General features: G+C 38.9%; 3 protein-coding genes across 3 annotated transcripts; 2 read left to right on the forward strand and 1 right to left on the reverse strand.

The window, feature by feature from the left end:
• The first annotated feature begins 215 nt into the window (after positions 1–215).
• LOC110100966 (protein CELLULOSE SYNTHASE INTERACTIVE 3-like) lies at positions 216–3,497 on the forward strand. Its single transcript, XM_020828691.2, has one exon. It carries the CDS (start codon positions 638–640, stop codon positions 2,279–2,281), a length of 1,644 nt encoding a protein of 547 aa, XP_020684350.1. The 5' UTR covers positions 216–637; the 3' UTR covers positions 2,282–3,497.
• Positions 3,498–9,403: 5,906 nt separating this feature from the next.
• LOC110100955 (NDR1/HIN1-like protein 1) lies at positions 9,404–10,194 on the reverse strand. Its single transcript, XM_020828682.2, has one exon. The coding sequence runs from the start codon at positions 10,150–10,152 to the stop codon at positions 9,544–9,546; it is 609 nt and encodes a 202-aa protein (XP_020684341.1). The 5' UTR covers positions 10,153–10,194; the 3' UTR covers positions 9,404–9,543.
• A 5,548-nt stretch (positions 10,195–15,742) lies between these two features.
• LOC110100961 (transcription factor bHLH52-like) lies at positions 15,743–16,687 on the forward strand. The gene is made up of 2 exons (XM_020828687.2): positions 15,743–16,128; positions 16,541–16,687. Exons 1-2 carry the CDS (start codon positions 15,757–15,759, stop codon positions 16,685–16,687), a joined length of 519 nt encoding a protein of 172 aa, XP_020684346.1. The 5' UTR covers positions 15,743–15,756.
• The last annotated feature ends 248 nt before the right edge of the window (positions 16,688–16,935 follow it).

The following is a 16,935-nucleotide window of genomic DNA, read 5'->3' on the forward strand; positions in this document are numbered from 1 at the left end:
GCTTTCATCAGGCCTCACTCTTCTTCTCTGAAAATTTTTATGTTGTTTAATCAGTTCTCCGGACAACGAGAATCATCCGAATTTACTCTGCTTTAACTGTTTTTTTATGTGCTTTTGTAAATACTCAGCAAAAGAGCAGCGTGCCAAAAGAACAACAAATCCGAACGGTTAAATCCGAACGATTCTTGCTGTTCGATATCCGCAAAGAATAATTTCTCCTTATATTAATTTGATCTGATCTACTGTGAGCATGATAGTTAAAATAAATCATAATTGAATTGACGGCAGGAATGAATCAGCTACGTGACACAATTTAATGAATCAAAATTCATTGCTTTTTCGGACCTTACTGATATCCGTTTCTTCCTCTGGTCATTTTCATTCTTCAACGCTTCTCGTCGCCAATGGCTTTTATGTACTTTTATGATTTGGCCGGTCGGATATTGTTTTTATGAAACAAGATCTCCGTGTCGTAAGAACGAACCTTCTGAGCTGAGTTTACTGTTGCTTTATTGCCTTCTACTCTATCGCCACACCGAATCCTTCGTCTCTTTACCAGGCACCTGCACTGCTTTTGCCCTTTCCCGTCCTCACCACACCTTGCCATTGCACAGATTACCGGCGTTCCGTACAAACCATGGCCGAAGAACCAGACCTTGCTCCGGCAGACCACTGGCTCTCCCAAGCTCGGTTTCTTATTCCTACGGCTCTCGACAAAGCCAGGTCCGCCTCGGGCTTTACGGTCCGCTGGAAATCCATCATCTCGAAGCTCGAGCAGCTTCCCCCCTGCCTCTCCAATCTTTCCAGTCACCCCTTCTTCTCGAAAAACTCTCTTTTTCGCGAGCAGCTCCAGTCTGTATGCGCCACCCTTGAAGAAGCCATCCTCCTTGCTGGCGGCAGTACCGCAATCGCCGGGAAGCTCCAGATGCAGAGCAACCTCGATTCTCTATCCGCTAAGCTCGATCTCAACCTCCGCGACTGCAACCAGTTGATCAAAACCGGCGTCCTCGGTGACGCCACCGCGCAGTCAGGCCAAGCCGAGGCGGCGCGGTTGAGAATCCAGGAGCTCCTTGCCCGCCTCCAGATCGGGCACGCCGAGGCCAAGAATCGGGCAATTGAAGGGTTAGTGGAGGCTATCACTGAGGATGAGAAGAGTGTGCTCCTGGTGCTCGGCAGAACCAACATATCTGCTCTGGTTCAGCTCCTCACAGCAACGGTTCCCAGGACAAGGGAAAAAGCCGCTACCGTCTTGTGTATGCTGAGCGAGTCCAGAATCTGCGATAATTCACTAGTATCCGAAGGGGTTCTCCCTCCGCTTATAAGACTAGTGGAATCCGGGACGCCGCTCTGCAGGGAGAAGGCAGTGATGACGCTCGAGAGGTTATCGATGTCCGCCAATACCGCTCGCTCTATTGTCGGTCACAGCGGCATTCGGCCACTTGTCGAGGCCTGCCGTACCGGTGACTCCATTGCACAGTCAGCCACCGCCGCCACTCTTAAGAATCTCTCTGCAGTGCCGGAAGTAAGACAGAGCTTGGCCGATGAAGGGGTCATCAAGCTCATGATCCATCTCCTCGATTATGGAATCATGCCGAGATCAAAGGAGCACGCGGCTGAGTGTTTGCAGAATTTGACATCAAGCAATGAGAGCCTTAGAAGGACAGTGGTCTCCGAAGGAGGAATCCGTAGCCTCTTGGCCTATCTAGACGGGCCCCTGCCGCAGGAATCTGCGGTGGTTGCGCTGAAGAATTTGATTGGTTCCATTTCAATGTCGGCTGATAATCTTGTTTCCATCAGGCTCATTCCTCGGCTGGTTCATGCGTTGAAGGAAGGATCCCTAGGAGCACAGCAGGCAGCGGCATCCACCATTTGCAGGATTTCAAGCTCGACAGAGGTGAAGAAACTGCTGGGGGAGTTCGGGTGCGTTCCAGTGCTGCTGAAGTTGATGGAAGCCAAGACAAATGGAGCAAGAGAAGCTGCGGCTCAAGCTGTAGCAAATTTGATGAGTTACACGCAGAACTGCAAGGAAGTAAAGAAGGGAGAGAAGAGCGTGCCGAATCTGGTTCAGCTACTTGATCCCAGTTCTGAAAACACGGCTAAGAAGTATGCGGTTTCCTGCCTTCTCTATCTGTCATCAAGCAAGAAATGTAAGAAACTGATGTGCTCTTATGGCGCCATTGGATATCTCAAGAAGCTTTCGGAGATTGATGTGCCTGGTGCGAAGAAGTTGCTGGAGAGATTGGAGAAAGGGAAGCTGAAGAGCTTTTTCAGCAGGAGATAGATGCTGACAGTTCTCTTCTTACTATATATATGCCACTGTAATGCTTTTGCTATAGCTCTGTACCACCTTTATGCTTCATTATCTCCATGAAGTCGCAAAGTTAGTTGTCCTGATCATCCAAACTTTCTGTCTTATCTCCATTGCTTGTTATTAAGTTGTTTTTATATGTTTTTGTTGCTTTATGAATTGTTCTTCACATTCCAATCGGTTGAAGCAACATTGAGTGCTTAATTACAACACGCATCTTATAACAGACAAAGGTACAGTGTGACAATATAACTGCTTTGCTTTCAGGTTTGGAAATCAATAATGTCAACTTTTGTCATTGGTCCCTTCTTTGATGTCGCTTCAAAATTAGAAATGGCTTTTGGATTATATTTGGTGATGAACTATAGCTGCTATTATTAAGATTATAAGTGTAAGAGAAATGTGTAAAAGAAAAAGGGAGAGCCTATTAAAAAATAAAAGGCTCCAAAAAATCTTTCAGGGATTCCTGAAGAGAAAAACAGCCTGAAATAGAAACCAGATGTAAAAAGAATGACAGAAGGAGCTTGGCCTGGACTCAGGAAATGTAGTGAAATAAACAACATTGACGTAGGCAGCAGTTCCCCTGGTTGCTGGAAGATCATCTAAAGGGAGGGTCAAAGGCAAGAATTCATCATCGTCCAAGGCCCAAAATCACAAAACCTGCCAGATCATAAGGACGTAGCACGAAAATCATCATAGATACAAAAGCACCGATGCAACCCAAGTAAATGCGATCAAACCAAACCGCCAGAAAACAAATTTAAAAAAAAATTGATTGGTTCCCATAGGAGAAAGCTCATCAACAATTTTTAAGCCTCCCCTTAAAGCCATCCAAGAGAAAACAGAAAATCTAAGAGAGTGTTTCTTAAGCGAAACCATAGGGAGCCAATCATTGATAGTGTCATCCACAAAAAATTCAGAGTAGAACTATTTATAAGACACATTATCTTTATTATCCCAAATTAAATGGTTGGGCTTTGTCTGAGAGATGGTAATGGCAGAGATAATATCTCTAATATGTGGACTTAACCGGTGATCATAAGACTTCGTTTGGAACGGCTTTTTTACTGCTTCTTAAAATAGCTTTTTAGTATACTAAAAAAATTTTATGCTAAAAAACAGCTTTAAGAAGCAATAAAAAAGTTGCCCCAAACGAAGCCTAAATTAGAGCAACAGGGCTATTCTGATATTACTTCAATACTTTGATATTGAGTACATAAGACTCGAATCTAAAACCTTTTGGTTGGTAGCCAAAACTCTCAACAAGCAGACTAGAGTGAGTTGTGTAATCAACTATGTTGAAGATCATTATCAATGACTAGTCCTGACCATCTTTCAAATCACCATTTATAGGACCTGTTTTTCTTGCAGCTAATGTTAGTAAAAGTTCATTGCTCAATAGAGATTTAGGCTTCGTTTGAGATGGCTTTTTTATTGTTTTCTAAAACGGAGTTTTAGTACAAAAATAAAAAATTTTGTACTAAAATTCCGTTTTGGAAAGCACTAAAAAAGCCGTCCCAAACGAAGCCTTAAATATGAGTTGAACTGAGATGATATAATAAACTTTAAGTAACTTTTTAAATGACAAAAAAATGATGCAAAAACATGAAAAAAAATCATCAAATATAAAACATCAGCATAGATAATTTATACAATTAAACATATAATTTCAATATAATCAACTCTATATATTATAAATAACAAATTAACATTTTTTTTTGGAGATAAAGGATTCATGTAGCCGACCCCACGTAGTGGGATAAAGGTTTGATGATGTTGTTGTTGTTGTTGTTGGAATTGATCGCCATGGCCAACTTTATTGGTAATATCATGCTACATTTGGTGTATACATGAAGGTAAAAAAAGGAATTGTTAACATCCAAAAACAACTAAAGCCAAAAAAGCACGAAACTGTATTTGTATTTAAAATCTAAAGCTTAAGACATCTTTGTTTGGAACTGCTTTCTTATTCATTTGTTAAGCTATTGAAAAATTAAAAATAATTTTTTCAAGCTGTTGTAAAAGGTTATTTTTTAGTACCATTTTTTTAAAGTAATAAAAAATTAGTGATCAGGTATAAATTAAGATTATGATTCAAAAATCAAAATAGTAAGAAAATAATCCCAACTAAAATATTGAAAATAACAATGTTGCACAACTCATATCATTAATGCACTCAAAGCCAATACACAGAAAACTTAGAAAAAAGGAGTACAGGGTATGCATTGAATCTTGGATGTGTAATACTCCACCAAAATTGCATATATCATCGGCCCAATAAAAAAGCTCCAAAAGATCATATAGGCTTGGTTTGGAATAGCTTTCTTAGTGCTTTTAAGGACGGCTTTTTAGTACAAAAATTTTTAATTCAAAAAATTTTTGATACGAAAAAATTGTTCCAAATAAAACCATAATCAATACTCCATCCAAAAAATTTTGATCCAAAATTCTCCAAAAATTATTAGTGGCCATCTAATAAACTCCAACAAAAATGACATTTGCAATGTAAATCGTTGTGACAAAATGTTAAACCGCAAACTAGATATCAAACTCATTATTAGCCGAGAAATTATTAGGTCTGGACACCGGATGTAGCTCTACATCCAGACGCCAATAACATGTCTCCACGTGCTCTTACTCTTTACCATGCGGCCCGACGACCCGGACCTGGTATTGTTATGTATTGGCTGATTTGTGCAGACCGGGGTATTGCTAGGTATTGCTCGGTATTGGTCGGCTGTAACAAGAAATACCAATACCGAGCAATACCGAGTAATACCTAGCAATACCCCGGTTTTGCTATGTATTGCTAGGTATTGCTAGGTTTTTCTCGGTAATGTTAGGTATTGGTCTTGACATAGCAGTATTTCTCGTTATTGTCAAGCAATACCTAGCAATATCGAACAATACATAACAATACCGAGCAATACCTAGCAATACCGGGTTCCGGTCTGGATCAGGTCGTTAGGCCATGCTGTAAAGAGTAAGAGCACGTGGCGACATGTTATTGGTGTCCGAATGTAGATCTACGTCAGGTGTCCGAACCTAATAATTTTTCCTATTAGCCATAGCATAAAGGCTAAAGCTGTGAGTATACAATTTCTGAGAAATTGTAGCAAGAAGGAGAAAACCCAGCAGCCCAAAACCATCCATAGCCATTCCAGACACAACAACATAAATCATAGTAGCAAATAAAGATGGCAATAATACCCAAAAAACCATCCATCCACCAAAACTGCAGCAAGTCATATGAACCCTCAAGTGAAATATAAATCATGAATGATAGCTAATAGCAGAGTTAAGACTTGATCTTTTACTTCTTAAATGGATAGCGAAGTGTACTATAGAGATTAAGGTTTTGTTTGGAATAGCTTCCTTAATGCTTCTTAAAGCAGCTTTTAAATAATTTTTGTACAAAAAAATTGCTTTAAGAAGCAGCAAGAAAGCCGTTCCAAACGAAGCCTAAAAAATTGTTAGAAGAACAATTTTGCCTAAAGTTTTGTTGTTTCTCTCAATGTAAGGTAACGTGTAATGAAATGTGTAGCAAGTAAGTGAAATTTAGATGCAATGTTACAATTAAATGAAGTATCACCCAAATGAAAAAAATATTTCTATGTTGCACACAGCATTGGGGCAAATTATTACGTACACCAATCCAAACGTGCCACGTCACTAAAATATCCCAGGATTCGGTGTATTTGGATGTCTGAATTGGGCGTTCGGACGTCCGGTGACCGGACGTAATAATTCGCCCAGCATTGGAGACTGTAGAATGAAAAAGGACAGTTGAAGAATAAATGAGTTGAAGTTTCACCGCTAGCTCTATGAGAAATGCAAGCTTGGTCCTAAAAAATCCATCTTAAAGTGATGTAGGAACATCTTAGCTATTGTTAAGCCTAAGGACTAGCTTACCTTCATGCTCTAGATAGTTCTATTTTACTCTTTAAATAGATGGCTAATGTAAGGTTTTGAGCTCATTGAATGATAAAAACTCTTTTGAAGCTTTGAGAAAGCTCTCTTCTTCTTCCCTGGATTGGGAAACTCCTTGAAATCCTTCTTGTAGGTTTGATAAGGAAAAAAAAAAAAACTTAAAAAAAAAAAAAAAAAAAAAACTGATGTGCAAAAATTTTAAGACGCAACAATCATCTGATAGAAAATTATCTGATTTTAGTGTTACTTTTGTGTGGGATCTGAATATGTCGAACAATTGTACTATTGCGAACCTGAATTTCATTGGTTAAGCTTGTCGTAGGGGTTTCTTGTCCTGCTTGGGTTCGGGATTTGTCCAGTGAAAATTTTTTTTGTACAACTATACAACACTAAGGTTCTATTTACCTGTTAAAATTCGCTTCAAACACTTGAGACTCAGTTTAGAGCACATACAACTATTTTCAAACGTTAAAAGACTTTCAAACATATGCAAATGAATTCAAAACATAAAATTTCAAATCTTAACCTTCTAAAATTTCAAATATTTCCTTGTTACATTTTCGAGTTGTCAAGTGTTGCTCCGTAGTTTCTCTTCTTGATTTTGGATTTTCGCATTAAATCCTGATGTTTTTTTTTTCTTTTTGGTATATTTTATCTTTCTTATTTTTATTTGGTGCATGTTTTACTTCCCCAACCCTATGCTTTACATATTTTTAGAATTATAAAATTTAATCTCTATAGCTGAAAATAATTCTAACTCATTCACCTAAATCGGTCTATAGATGCTAAAACCATTCATGAAAAAAAAAATTACATAGCAACCAAGGAATTGCTCTTCCTAAATTAAGAAAATCATATACAGCTATATTTGATCTGAGAGATTCCCTCTTAAATTCTTTCACAATCCATCATTTGCACTCAATCGAATTATATACCCAGCTAAAATTTAGGGGTGTCAATTTCAGGTCATGGGTCGAGTTCAGGTCAAATCCAGAACTGACCCGGGTTCAATTGGATCAATCTTAACCCGACCCGGGTAGGCAAAAGGGTCGGAAACTCGGACTCGGACCAGACCCGTTGGGTTTCCGGGTTGACCCGATCCGACACGGGACGCTGCGCGCGCAGGCGGAAAGCAGGCTCGGCGCGCGAACTCGGGGGAGCAGGCGGGCTCGAGCAAGCGGTCGTGCGGACCCGGGGCCAGCAGGCAGGCGCGCAGGCGGGTGAAATGCGGGCTAGGGCAACGCGGACGCTAGTTGGCAGGGCGTTCGCTTGCGGGAGTGCAGGCGGCCGCGCGGCCAGGCACGGGCAGCTGCGCGAGTAACTGGGGCAGGTGCGGGCAACCTTGGGCAGCTCATTCTAAATGGGTTTCCGGGTTGACCCGGCAATCCGTTGGGTCAACCCAAACTAGACCCGTTTTTCAAATGGGTCAAACCCAAAATTTCCGGGTCGGTTCGGATCGGGTTTTCGTATCGAGTCAAATATTGACACCCTAATCTATATTATAAAACTGAGTGGGCATTGACATCTATTAAGTAAAGAGATTCTTGTAAGCCCCTTTTGCCAATCTTTTGTAAACTTCAAGACCTAATTTTTTTCTAGAATATCAAACAAATAAAGCTGCTATAGAGATTCGGCTTAAGAAAATGTTCGTGAATAAACATTGTGCATCTGATTCGGTTTACCAACTTGAATCAGAATGATCACTAAGAACTGTTGAAGGGCTAGTGAGGCTCTATAGCAACATTTTGTAGGTATTAGATTCCGCGAAGCATGGATGCTTGTAGCTTTAATTTGAACGTTTGGGATGAATAATTTGGAAGGAACAAAATTAAAGTTAAACCTAACACGTTTATGAGTGCCTCTCCAAGGCCTTTCTTCTTATTCGATGTAAGCAGGGGCGGATCCAGTATAAGGGTTGAGTTTTTTTTTATAAATATTCTTACAACAAAAATTTGTTCCGAGGGCTTTGCCTTTCGACTCCTATTTGTTCATCGTTGTACGCTTCACAGATATGTTAGGGGTCCAAGAGAGCAGCACCCCTTAGGGGATTTCAGAGGGCAACGCCCCCCTAACAAATTTTAATTGGAAGGATATTTTTTTTTGGCCTCAAGGTGAATCTGTAATGTAAAAGCCAAAGTTTCAATCAAAAATTTTTTTTTTTTTTTAATATTCTTACAATAAAAAATTATTCTGAGGGCTTTGCCTCTCTACTCCTATTTGTTCATCGTTGTATGATTCATAGATATGTCGGGGGTCCAAGAGAGCAGCGCCCCTGCGGGGGTTTCAGATGGCAGCGCCCCCAGAACAAATTTTGATTGTAAGGATATTTTTTGGCCTTAAGGTGGATCCGCCCATAAATGTAAGAGCCAAAGTTTCAATCACATCAACGGAATTGATACGACATCGCAAAATTATCTTGATCGGGCACGAATCTCGAGGCAAAAGCTAGTTGAAAATTTTAAAAATTAATTTTGGGAGCATGTGAACTCTGATTTCAGCGAGCTTACAGTCAAACTGAGCGTCTCGGAAATACGAACCCAACGACACCAAGATAAGTTCACTTTTGCTATATCGTCTATTCATTTTCATCACCTACATAGTTAATAGTTATATTGACAAGCTTTTACTTAAGGGTGTCAATTCGGGTCAATGGGCAGATTCAAGGTTCAACCCGAGTTGATCCGGTCATTAACAAGTTGACTCGAACCTGACCCATTTAATTAAACGGGTCAGAATTGCTATCCCGGACCTGACCTGTAAGGAATGACCCGACCCGACCCGCGAATGCTTTACTTTGCATAGGGTTGGCGAACGCAATGTGTGAGACCACACGTGAGGCTGGGACTGGCAGTGAGGTGAGGCTAGGGTTGTTGGGCCGGTGAATGCAGCAGTGTAGGAGACTCGCGTTCTGGGTGTAGTCGTGTGCTGCGGTGTGAGTCTCGTGTGTTTCAAGTATCCTACGTGTAGGTTGGCGGAGACGGGTCGGCAGTCGATCGTGCGGCGTGTGGTCCAATGGTCCGTGGTGATTGGGTGAGAGTTAGCCGGGTAGGATGACAGGGTAGAGGACGGCGATTGAAAATCTGGTTTCGAGTCAACCCAAACCCAACTCGTTTTTTAAACAGGTCAAAAACCTGAACCCAAACTCAACTTGTTTTACAAACGTGGTTGACCCGAACCCGGATGTTGAGATTAATATATTTTATGATATTAAATATAAATTAAAAAACTTTTTTTGTCTAATCTAATATAAATTGAATTAGGATATTTTATATAATTTTTTATATGGCAGCCCATCGGCCAAGAAATTATGGATCAACAACACAATTTGGCTGACCCAAGAGCATGACCTGACCCGACGCACCTTTTTTGAGCCCAACTAAGAGATCACACTTCACATATATTCCAACCCACCGGCTCTTAAACGGTCCGGGCCGGTACCTCACCCGACCTGTGATCACCAACCGCAGCGCCACCACACCATAACCCTCGTCATTCATCAGCTCCGCCTCGACCTCGGCCGAAACTGGCACAATATCCGCTCCGAAGACCGGAGACACCACCACAGTACCTTCCGCCTCTTCATACAGCGACGGCAGCGATGACGGCGGAGTTATCGGCTGATCGCGGTAGGAAACGTAGGCGCAGAGGCGGTCGAGCTGAACGGCAGCGCGGCTATTCGGGTTGCGAATTGCGACCGTGAACTGCATGTTGGTGGAGATGGCGACGGCTGGCACAGCTGAGGCGGATTTGGTTAAACGGTAGATGGCAGCGCCGAGCACGGTGAAGTGGGGGCGAGAGGGGCGGTAGACGAGGTAGAGCACGAGGGCAGTGATGCCGGCGAGGATGAGGAGAGTGGAGATGGCACAGCAGAGGAGTCGGAAGTTTGTGCTGGGAGGTGCTCCTTTTTTTTCCATTGGAGATGAAATGCTGTGTTTAGGGTGAGAAGTGGTGATTGATATAGAGAGAAGTGCGGACTGCGGAGCTTGATATTGACGAAGGAATGGAATCGAATATTGTAGTGGGGATTAAAGAGCGGATGGAAGTGAGTTTTTGAATTGGTAAAGTATGAATTCTGGTTTGCCACTTAGTAAGGTGTGTATGATTCTCAACTCAAGGAAGGTTTTATAGACAAATTTATATGGCGAAATAGTATAAAACCTTTCAAAAATGATCAATACTTAATTTATGAACATGAGAAAAACAACTTTATGAACCTTAAAAATGATAGAGAAGGGGAAGTGCTTTGGATTTTTATCATTCCAAAACTTTCTTCTCTTGCTGTGGTCATTTTTATGCAAATGCATGCCTCAGTATGGCTGGCCTGCCTGCATATGCAAAATAGCTGAAAGCATGTCATGACCACCTGGTAAACTATGAGATTGATTGTACATATAGCTGATTTTGCTCTATAAATTTTTGGGGTCATTTTGGTCAATTAAGTCAAATTCATACACACATCACATACACAAAACTCGAACCCAAGAGCTCTTGTTGGGAGCTTTGATGCTAACCGAGAAACCCATTTTCCACTCCAAAATACAGTAATTCATCTCCAATCGAACGACATTTTCTCTCTTCTTTCGTGTGCTTCTTGTGAATGTAATCATTTTCTCCTCTTTCACACGCTTCTTTGAAAAATCCGGTAACCAAATTTTTTTGGCGTAGGTGAGCAGTCTGATGCCAATATTAGCGTCGCATTGTTCACCTACCGAACTTTGGTGTGAGATTTGGAGTTTGGATGGACCGAATGGTCGACGACATACGGTGTGATATGCAGTTCGGTTGGAGATGATCTAACAGACCAAGATGAATTTCTTATTTTGCTTTATAATAAATCCATGAATGTTTTTTTTTGGCAAGATGTATGGCACTTCTTACTTTTAGCAAGATAATTGGATGGGGAATGGTTCTCTTGATTCATTTTTTAATACTCATTCCTCATCTAAGTAGAAAGTTTTTTATTTTATCTCGAATGGTTCTTGGAACATTAATCTTCTGCTTGACCACATTCCTAAGTTTCTTGCTGATTTTATTTGCAATATTCCATCAATATTAACACTAAGGACCCGACTATTTTCAAGTTCTCTAATAATGAGGATTTTTGTACAAAAAGCTATTTGAAATTTCTTCAGGAACAAATCTACTTATAATTTTGTGTTTCACAAAATCTGTAATTTGGTTATTCCTACTAACTTTTCCATTTTCTCCTGGAGAATTCTTAATGATTTGATCTCTGTTGATGATAAGCCAAAGAATAAAGGAATTTTCATTACTTCTAAATGACAATGTTTTTTTTTTTGGAGGCTATTAAACATGTCTTTTTGGATGGACCTATTGCCATCAATGTGTGATATCTTGGATAATGCTATAGGGATTAATATGAGCTATGTTAATACTACATGTTCTGCTCTCCTTACAATTACTTTTTTTTTTACTTCTATGAATTGAAAGAAATAATTGCAAACATCTAGGAATCAAGATAAGCTCTAGCAGAGTCATAATAGCGCTTAAGAATAAAATTCAATCAACTTGTATCTGCCAAGTTGCTTCTTCCAAAGCATTTTAAGGGTAATAAAATTTGGACCTCTTTTTTCAAGTCTCTTTTGCATCTAATAACATAAACTTATACTCTAGAATTTTTTATATTGAAAGAAGTCTTTTTTGGCTCAATATAGATTAAACATTAACGGTTCTATATCCAAACTTGGGGCTGGATGTGCTGGAAATGTTAGAGATTTTCAACGTACTATGATATTTGCATTTGCTTCTTGCCCTCCTGTCTGTAAGGTGATTGTTGCTAAGGCTTTTGTTTTATTGATGAGCCTTAAATTTTGTTTGGACCACAACTTCAGCAAGATTTGGATTTAAATTGATTCATTTTCAGGAAAATCATGTGCATTCATAGTTAGATTGATTTGTGATCTCTCATATTTGTATTTCTTATTCTTGTTCCGCTTTTTGTCTCTCCTTGGATTGTCACCTAAGGGCATCTCCAGCCGAACTCCAGACTCTTAAATGGCGTTCCTCGTTAGCTCCAGCCGAACGGTAAAATTTTCGCTATTTTGCTGCGGGTGAACAGCGGGACGCCAATATTAGCGTTGCACTGTTCATTTCTGTCATTTTTATGTCTCTACCGAACTTGCCGCGCCAAAGAAGCTAGAGATGACTGTGACCTGCAAAAGGGGGAAAAATGGAGTTCAATTGGAGATGAATCCCGGCATTTTTTAGTTTCACGACATTTTTAAGTGAAAAATAAGTTTTTCGGTTGGAGATGCTCTAAATGTTTTCTTATCTTTTTCTGTTTATTCACTTGCTCATTTATTTGGAGTTCTTCTCTATAGTTCTTGTTTTTTTCAAGTTTGGACACTTCTCTTGGTTTCTCTCACCTATGTTTGTTTCAAAATACTCGTCTTAATATAATAAAACAATATATATTCCTATTTTAGTTTTTGATAGACTACCTAATTTGATTTCATTTGAAGCTTTAGCTCTATTAATAAACTTCTTAAGGATTTATGTAGATAAATAGTTTATGCATCAAAGAATTACCATAACTATTATTATAAAGTTGAGTTTTTAGAATAACAAAATTTTGGTGCAACATATGATCAGAGCACCATGATAGAAATATTTTATGATATTTTACAATATGAGGTAAGATTTTATATTAAAGGTTTTATCATCATGTGAAATCTTGTTGATGTTCTTGTAATTAATTTTAGAACCATGTAACTAAAAATGAATATATTTAAGTGGCAAAGGATGCCTAGCAGTCTCCTCGAAGCCTTCTCTTGCTCGCTCTGCTAGGGCGTTGGCCAAGTGGATCTCCTTGACCTCTGAGAAGTTCCCTCCTTTTATGGTAGCATTCCTTTTCATTTTGGTCGGCTTCGTTGGTTTAGGTGGTGTGCTTCTATTTCATATGCTCTGATTTTTCTACGTCGTAGTATTTTCTTTCTGTTATTTTAATTTTTCTGTAATCTAGTGGGGATCTTAAGTTCTTAGGGTTTTTTTTTTCTGTTTGGCTGTAGCTCTCTGAGCATTACTATCTATTGGTTTCCTTAAAGACTTGTATCAATTTTATGGTATTAGCACGTAGGCTCATCCGAGGGTTTTATCTTAAAAACAAATTGAAAACGTATCCATTTGATGTTTCTATGAGAAATTACTTAAATTCATTAATCATCATGGGGTATCAAAATTGACCCTATAAAAATTAAAGCCATCTTTAAATTAAAAAGGTCAAATAAAGTTGAGATCCCTTCAAGGAAAATAAATTTTTTTAGGTATTATTTTATGGCTAGCTACCTAGGGACTATTTTCCTTCCTACAAATAGTAGTAAAAAAATTTTTAAACCTGCCTAAGCCAAAATCACCCTGATCAGAAACTCCTGTAAATATTTTTTTTTTTATCTAAGTACACATTGAAGGAAAAAGTTCTCTATTGTCAATCAAGCCTTCCTATTAAATCTGAAGTTGGCCAACTTCAAATAAAATTACTATGTTGGATTGAACTAATTATAGATTTGTCTTTCTTGCAACATTTATCCTTCAAAGATCTACTCTCCATCTTTAGTACAGAATCCTTATACAATCATGGCCTACGAAAAGAGTAAACCAACTATCAAAGTAGAAAAGTCAAATGCAATTTCTTAAAAGGATGATTTGTTCGCTGTTGTCAAAAATTAGGGGTGTCAATTTCGAGTTGCGGATCGGGTTCCGATCAAACTCAGAACTGACCCGACACTATTTGGGTCAACCTAAACCCGACCCATTTTTGCAAAAGTGTAGGATTTTCGGACCCAAACCTGACCCGATTCGGGTTCGGGTCAACCCTACCAGACACGGATTTAGGAATTTTCCGATTTTCCGAGTTGCCGAACTCCCGTCGCTTTGCATCGTTTGTGAGCTGCTGAGCTCCTGTCGCTACTTCCGATAGTGAGCCATCGACGGGTCGAGCTCCCGTCGCTACTTCAATACTTTTGACTGCGGAGCTCCTGCTGCTTTGAGCTCCCGTTCTTTTACTTCCGACTGCAGAGCTCCCGGGCGCTGTACGTGATTACGCCACTGACGAGTGATGTCATGACGACGAAGAAGTTATTGACGTCGTGGCACAGATGACTAGGCTGGCGGACGAGGCTGACGAACGTGGCATCTATTCAAACGGGTCATGCGACTGACGCGTCAGAGAGCGGGAAACGGCCGGTCTAGGTTAAAACGGGTCGATTTCGAATTTCCAGGTCAACCTGGACTCGACCCGTTTTTCAAACGGGTTGAAATCTTTAATCTGAACCCAAAATTTCTGTGTCGAGTTCGATTCGAATTTTCGGGTCGTGTCAAATATTGACAACCTTATTAGTAATCTCTCAGGGGAGTAGTGTTGAAGATAAGAATTAAGACATATATTCCATATTCAAATTGACTCGATGCTTTCTCTCGAAAATAAGACAAGCTCAAGAATCAACCTAAGCTATCCTTTGACTCAAAAAGATTAGGAAGTGTGGTGGTCTTTTATATTTATATACACTTTTAGGCTAATTAATTCAAATTCACACACAGTATATTACATTATTCAAATTCAAGATATCTTGATTAGTAGCGAAAGCATCCAACCAACACCCTAAATTTAGTTGGTGATCATCCCACCTTAAAATAATTAGCAAGGAAGATACTACACCCGTTAATCTTAATAATGAATTACTGACCGACTAAATTATCCTTCTACCATTTTTTTGCTAAGTAAAAAAATTTAGTTAGAATATATTAATTAAATTTGTAGTTAGAAAAGAACTCAATGATTATTAATTTTCAATAAGTTTAATATAAATTTTAACTGATTAATTATATGATATAACCGTCATAAAACAAATCAAATAATTTCCAGATAGTTCAAATTTCGTCAATATTAAATCAGTTATTTGTTCGCTGCTCAAATTTTGGAAACGGTATTTAGCACTCCCTTGTTATCATTTTACCGTTCCCTCGTCCCTCCCTCTCTCTCTCTCTCTCTCTCTCTCTCTCTCTCTCTCTCTCTCTCTTAATAGTCACAAGCAAAATGGTAATCTTATGTTATACTCTTAGAGCACATCCACTCGAATGGAGAAATAAAGATGCAGAACAAATGCATAAAGTTTTATGCATAATATATAGTTCAAACTTCATCAAATTCAGGTAGTTATTCGCCTGGAAACGGTTAGAACTCCCGAATTTTAAGCCATTTATCCCATATTTATCTCTCTCCTTAACCGAACCAGTTTCCTCTTCCTCTGTTCCCTCTCTCTCTTTCTCTCTCTCTCTCTCTCCTTCCTGTCTCCTCTGTGTCTCCTCTGCATTCTCGCAATCAACTAGAGAAAGTCTTCTCCAATCAAAGGTCTTTCTCTCTCTCTCTCTCTCTCTCTTCGAATTGTTTATTCAATTTCTCTCCTTTTCTTCTAACCACATTTGCAGCAAACTAATGACGATAACTAAAAAAAGAGGTATTTTTTTAACTGCAGGGGCTGTCGATCTCTTGCATATCATCAATGGCTTTAAGCTTCCTTTCCCAATTCTTCGAATTTGACTCAGAAGTCACTGACGCCGTCATGGGCTTGCTCATGCCTGAATGCTCCTCTATTCACTCAGTCGACTTCGTCTTCTCATCCCCTCCGCCGCCTCCTCCACCTCCGCCGTTGAGTTGGCCGGAAAGTGGAGAAACAGTTCGCCAAATTGTTTCACCGCAGAGTGTGGCGGCTCGGGAGCGGCGAAAGAAGATTAGCACCAAGACGCAAGAGCTGGGCCGGTTAATTCCCGGCGGGGAAAAGATGAGCACCGCTGACATGTTGGTGGCGGCTCATAAGTATGTCAGATTCCTCCAAGCTGAAGAAAGCGTTCTTCAGTACATGAACGAACAAAAGGTTAGAATTCTATCAAATATATTTTATATTTTGATCAAATGTTTTTTAATTTCAGACAACAAATTTTTTTTCAATATTGATAAAATATTAATGTTAGAGAATACAATACTAATAAATTTGATAGATAACTATAATTAAATATTCTTTAAAAAGTTAATTTTATTTATATTGAGAGATAATATGTGATAGTTGAAATCAATAATAAAAATAATGAAATTAATTTTATTAGGATACAAAATTTAATATAATATTCTAAAATAATGTTTTTTTTATTATTTTAATCATATCTTATTTTTATTTTGACTAAAAAACAATTGGGCATTACTTTTGCTATTTTATTTATTAATTTTAATGTTGTTGGTAATTAAATTTTAATAAATAAAATTGTAAATTTTGATGAAATATGTTGCAGGTAAGAAAGGGTGAAGGAGAGGAACTCTTGCAAGTGCTATTAGCTTCTCCAAAAATTCAAGAAAGATTGTCGAGTGAGGGAAAGTGTCTGGTGCCTAAAGAGATGGTTGATGACCTAGTTGCTAAACATCTCATTGTAAATAACTAATTTAGTGAGAGAGATGAAACAATTTATTGAATTTATTTAAAAAAAAAAATAGAGACCAGGCTTTTAGATTTTTTTAAAATAGTAGTCTGTTCACTTTAGTACTAGATAGATGTATGATGGTTTTGTTTGTACATATAGTTTACTCTTTTGAAATGTAATGTTTAATATTGTCTTTTCGTTTGTTTAATTGATTTATTGTCTTTTTTAGTTTATAAATCAACATATTTATCAAGTAGTTCATGATATCA

The sequence above is a fragment of the Dendrobium catenatum genome, unplaced genomic scaffold (assembly GCF_001605985.2).
Source record: "Dendrobium catenatum unplaced genomic scaffold, ASM160598v2 fragScaff_scaffold_672, whole genome shotgun sequence".
NCBI classification, from domain to species: Eukaryota; Viridiplantae; Streptophyta; class Magnoliopsida; order Asparagales; family Orchidaceae; genus Dendrobium; species Dendrobium catenatum.